The sequence below is a fragment of the Pan troglodytes genome, chromosome 5 (genome assembly GCF_028858775.2).
Source record: "Pan troglodytes isolate AG18354 chromosome 5, NHGRI_mPanTro3-v2.0_pri, whole genome shotgun sequence".
Classification (NCBI taxonomy): domain Eukaryota; kingdom Metazoa; phylum Chordata; class Mammalia; order Primates; family Hominidae; genus Pan; species Pan troglodytes.
Window position 1 is genome coordinate 116,989,102 of NC_072403.2, and position 6,000 is coordinate 116,995,101.

At 36.5% G+C, this 6,000-nt stretch overlaps 1 protein-coding gene across 4 annotated transcripts in view; it reads left to right on the forward strand.

Annotated features, from left to right (window-relative positions):
* The window catches only part of LIN28B (lin-28 homolog B), a 142,327-nt gene extending 137,056 nt beyond the window's left edge, over nt 1-5,271 (forward strand). For all 4 annotated transcript variants that reach the window (XM_009451721.3, XM_001143220.5, XM_009451723.5 and 1 more), the window contains one exon: nt 362-5,271. In XM_009451721.3, coding sequence (XP_009449996.1) covers nt 362-731 — 370 coding nt within the window. In that variant the 3' untranslated portion in view covers nt 732-5,271. The remainder of the gene's footprint in view (nt 1-361) is intronic.
* The last annotated feature ends 729 nt before the right edge of the window (nt 5,272-6,000 follow it).

A 6,000-nucleotide genomic window follows, 5' to 3' on the forward strand; every position in this document is an offset into this window, starting at 1 on the left:
TGAATATTCGCTGCCCTCTAGTGGGCTAAATGGTTCTTTTAAAATGACCAGATAGTGTCAAATTTAAAGGAATCCTTTCTACATGGAAGTGATTAAATATTCTTACATGTTTTAATACTCTTGTTTTTCACTGTGTTTAGTTGTGTCTCACACAACTAAGTTTTTAACCTCACCAGAACATTTTGGTGATGATAGTCTTTGAACCAACAGTGTAACCAGTATAAACAATGATAAATGCTTTTAAGAAGGCACATTAAAATAAGCTTATCTCATTGGTAGTTTGTGTGTTTTCACATTTTAAAATGTGTTTTTGGATACATGCTGCCTACTTCTAAGATGTTTTCATCTTTTTTCCTTGTAGATGCTACAACTGTGGTGGCCTTGATCATCATGCTAAGGAATGTAGTCTACCTCCTCAGCCAAAGAAGTGCCATTACTGTCAGAGCATCATGCACATGGTGGCAAACTGCCCACATAAAAATGTTGCACAGCCACCCGCGAGTTCTCAGGGAAGACAGGAAGCAGAATCCCAGCCATGCACTTCAACTCTCCCTCGAGAAGTGGGAGGCGGGCATGGCTGTACATCACCACCGTTTCCTCAGGAGGCTAGGGCAGAGATCTCAGAACGGTCAGGCAGGTCACCTCAAGAAGCTTCCTCCACGAAGTCATCTACAGCACCAGAAGAGCAAAGCAAAAAGGGGCCTTCAGTTCAAAAAAGGAAAAAGACATAACAGGTCTTCTTCATATGTTCTTTCCTTTACCCGGTTGCAAAGTCTACCTCATGCAAGTATAGGGGAACAGTATTTCACAAGCAGTAGCTGACCTGGGATTTTAACTACTATTGGGGAACTGTGAATTTTTTAAACAGACAAATCACTCTAAGCAAATTACATTTGAGCAGGGTGTCATGTTTTATGTTAATTCAGAGAATAAGATACTATGTCTGTCAATATGTGCATGTGTGAGAGGGAGAGAGCCTGAGTCTGTGTGTGTACATGAGGATTTTTATATAGGAATGTAGACACATATATAAAGAGCCTTTGTCTTTATATATTTGTGTATAGATCAAAGCACACACCCTCTCTCATATAATTGGATATTTCCAAGAATTGAAAACCCATGTGAAGCATTATAGATAGTTTTAAATTTAACCCACTGGAGTTTTCTTGAAATACCACTTCTTTTATATTATATAAAACTAAAAACATGACTGTTACCTTTTGTGTGAACCAAAGGATACTTCAGATCTCAGAGCTGCCAATTATGGGGTACTAAAGGTTTTTAAGACATCCAGTTCTCCCGAATTTGGGATTGCCTCTTTTTCTTGAAATCTCTGTAGTAGTAATTTTTTCCCCCTTTTTTGAAGGCAGTACCTTAACTTCATATGCCTCTGACTGCCATAAGCTTTTTTGATTCTGGGATAACATAACTCCAGAAAAGACAATGAATGTGTAATTTGGGCCGATATTTCACTGTTTTAAATTCTGTGTTTGATTGTAAAATTAGATGCCTATTAAGAGAAATGAAGGGGAGGATAATCTTAGTGGCTTGTTTTCAGTAGTATTTTAATATCAGCTTCTTGTAACCTTTTCCATGTTGTGAGGGTTGTAAGGGATTGTGTGGCAACAGCAGCTTCCCTTGGCTAAGTCAATCTTCTACCCATTGCTTAGAGCAGGGAGCCCTCCTTATTTACTACTGAAGACCTTAGAGAACTCCAATTGTTTGGCATATATTTTTGGTGGTGGTTTTTATTCCTCCTGGAGAGTTATCTAATTTGTTTCTAAAACAAACAAGCAGCAAAGAAATGAATACTGGGGTTGAGAATTAAAATTAAGTGGATGTTCACAGTTGCCCAATATATATGACCTGCAAATGATACGAAAAAGTGCAGCATTTAGTGGCAGTTAACAAGAGTGACAAGCCTGGGGCAGAGGTACCAAACCTCTCCCACCAGAGAGCTAGAAGTATTTTATACAGTAACTTTGATCTTATGGAAGTGATCTTCAATGCTTATTCTGAAGTAACCTATATGGTGGATACAGGATGAACATTCAGTGCCAGGGAGAATCTTCTCAGGTTGGTTCTTGTTAGAGTGATAAACTGGCTAGGGGCCATAGTATTGGTCCTGTTAGGTTTCGGTCATGGAAAAAAAAAATTATTTTGGGGTCATCCTGGCTCTAGATGTTATGGGCAAATTTCTGAAACATCTGCAAGAAGGTACCAGTTAATTATAGTGCTTAATATTGGGAATAAGATTAAGCATTATAATTATAATGTATGGGCCTGTTGGTGTAAGCTCAGATAATTAAATAAAAATAGCATGACTCAAGTGAGACATATTCTGCTGAACAGTTTCTACTTCCTCTCCCGCCTGTCCTGTCATGGGAGACGTGTATAGTTGCTGCTGTTTCAGCAAACCACCATAAGACGAAAATGCCTCAGGTTGGGTTGCCAGTCCTTTACAACTCAGCTTGAATTTCACAACAGTGATTGTGAGAATCTGCGTGGTATACACTGAAATATCGGTGTGCTGTGATGCAAAGCTTACCTTTGACGATATTGAATGTGATATAGCTGTAGAGAAGTACTTCCTTGCCTTATGTGAGGATTTCAAACTTATTTAAATTATGTAGACAAATCAAAGTGGCATTGCTTAATTTTTAGCAGGCATAATAAGCAAGTTAACAGTAAAATGCAAAACATGATAAGCGTTGCTCAATTTTTAGCAGGTATAATAAGCAGGTTAACAGTAAAAATGCAAAACATGATAGATAAGTCACTTTGAAAATTCAAACCAAAGTTCCTTCACCTTATGGAAATAGGAAATTATGGACTTCAAAATTGGACACTTCCTGTTTACAAAAAGAAATTCAGAGCTAAAATCATGGTAAAAAAAAATAGAAACACTTGAGAACTATGGTCTTTATGGGTGCAATTTGAAATCCTTTTCATCATCTTACCAGACTAAACTAAGAGCACATACCAAACCTATCTTATGGTTGAAAGTTGGGGTTTATTTTTTATATGAGAATATTATCACTATTACATAACATACTCAGGACAAAGAACTTTGCTCAGGGAACATACCATGTAATATTTTTGTTGTTTCTTTACAGACCAGTCTACAGTCCTGCTTACTCAAAACAAACCAAATAACTTATACCTTTATATAAGTATTATGTACTGATGATAGTAACTACCTCTGAGTTTGACACAGATCAAAATTTTTGAATATCAGATATCAGTTATCCTATTTTTATTTCATGTGAAAACTCCTCTAAAGCAGATTCCCTCAACTCTGTGCATATGTGAATATCACTGATGTGAACACATTGTTCATTTACATAGGTAAAATATTACTCTGTTTACAGCAAAAGGCTACCTCATAGTTGATGCATAGCACACCTGTATGTATGCTGTTCCAGCCTTACAGGTGGCTGATAATTCTCTGGTACAGAACCTTTTTATCTGTATTATAAATAGCAATTCACAACTGCATGTTTCTGACAAACACTTGTGAATAATGAAGCATCTCGTTTTAGTTAGCAAAGTCTCCAAACATTTCCTTAAAATAATCATGTATTTAGTTTAAAGAATTATGGGCACTGTTCAACTTAAGCAAAACAGAACACGGAAGCAGTCTTAGAAGCACCACTTTGCCCAGAGGTGGAGGTTGGAAGGGGTAGCAGGGAGAGGGGTTGGTGTATGCAGGTATTCATGCTAGGCAAAGAGTTTAAAAGACGCCAATGTCCTTCATTTACTGTCTGTGCTGCCCTGAAGCCAAGCGTATTGCAGCATTATAGCCCCAGGCACATAACTAACTAGCACTGGCTTGCCAAGGAATGAACATGCAATGCCATTACTAGCTATTGAGGGAAAAGGGTCTGTGTGAAGCATCACTTTGCAGGGATTACTAATGGTGGGGCAGCAGGTCTGTGAATTAAGTTATCTCTTGACCTCACCCTCATGTCAACACAAATGTAATTCCTAAACAAGATGCATTGCCAGTCTCTTAGCCCTGTAAGCTGATCATTTGCTACATGGCAGACTATAATGAAAACATTTTTATACTTGGGTTTCTAGTCTTCACTAGAAGGCCTTGGATGTATTTTTGCAGTTGAAAGATTTAGAAAGATTTTTACCTGCTTATAACTTGGAAGTTTAGAGTGCAATGTAAGAAAAAAGATCAAGAAATGTCATGTTATTAGCATCAGTCCACCTCCAATATTGCCGATACTTTTTTTATTCTGGCTCAGATTTTGCACCAGTGCGGCCCCAAGTTACTGCTGGTTGTATTTAGTTTGTGAATAGGAGCCCATAAGTGTTAATAGACTTTGTACCATTCACTATAAGATGAATTATACAGGACATGGGAAATCTCATTAAGTCTTAAAGTTAATTTAAATTAATTTATCTGTTTTCTCTAAGAAATGTTTATCATAAAATATATATGTGTATTTCCCCTTTGGTTATAAAATTTGGGAAAGTATGTACAAGTGCAGCTGCACTGACTTTAATTTTCTAGATGTCTTAATGAGATTTATTTGTTTTAGAGAAGAACATCTTGTTAAAAGCATCAAACTCTGTCTTACATAGCTGTGAACAGCCTCTTTAAGATGTGGTGGTTGTATGATCTGTGTCTTAATTGTTCAGTTAGAGTGAGAAGTTGACCTATGATTCATTTTTAAATTTTATATTTGGAACAAAGCTGCAAGTTATGGTAAAGTACTGTACTGTGAGAAGTATTATGATATTTAATGCATCTGTGGCTTAACACTTGTGAGAGTTACCAGCTTGAAAATGATGGTGTTGACTACCTCTTGAATCACATCTATCAACCACTGGCACCTACCACCAAGCTGGCTTCAATTAGTATGTGTTGCTTTTTGGTATTAACAACTAACCGTACTAGAGACCAAAGTGAACCCTGATTTTTATATGTCTTTAATAATGGTGTTTTATTTAGTGTTTTTAAATTATCCTGTGTAGTATTTAGATTACCTCATTGTCCATTTTGACTCATGTTGTTTACAAGTGAAAATAAAAACACTTGAACTGTATGTTTTTAAAAGACAAAAAAGGGGTAGATGTTTGGAATGCGTTTCACTCGCGTGCAGTCATCTGGAGGGACTGAAGCACTGTTTGCCTTTCTGTACACTCTGGGTTTTATATTCTCATTTCATGCCTAATGTCTTATTCTGTCAATTATGGATATGTTGAGGTTTAAAAAAATTACTTGATTAAAAATAAAACATATAACGTTGGCATTTATGATGGGTTTTGGAGATTTTTTATGATGTGTGTTCTTACTAAGTGAAAGGATAAAAGGCCATTTAGGCAGTGTTTTACATCAGTTGGAGCATAAGTTAAGTGGTATTAACATATCCTCAGTGGTGAGTATTAACATGGAACTTACTCCAATAATACAGATGCTGAATAAATGTAGTCTAAGTGAAGGAAGAAGGAAAGGTGGGAGCTGCCATCACTCAGAATTGTCCAGCAGGGATTGTGCAAGCTTGTGAATAAAGACACATACTTCATGTGGTCAGAAGGGTGGTCTGAAGCAAAATGTTCAAAGCCTATTGAAGAAATCATTTTAGAATTTTTCTACAAGTTTTTTCTAATAAAGAATTTGAAAAGGGCAAATTTTATCAGTACCAAATATCTAAAATACGAATGTAGATTTATCAAACCATGAATGCAGTATTGATGTACTGTAACAAACCATTTGGTAAAACTATTGAGTTCTTTAAATTGGCCAGTTCCACAAACTTATTTTCCTCTCTTCACCTGGATGATTTATTTTTTTGATGATCTGTTATGACTCTTTTATTTTATTTTAAATTCTGGTAAAATCACATAACATAAAATTTACTATCTTAACCATTTTTTTTTAAAGATGAGGTCTCATTCTGTTGCCCAGGCTGGAGTGCAGTGGTGCAGTCGTAGCTTACTGTGGGCTCAAATTCCTGGACTTGAGCGATCCTCCCACCTCAGCCA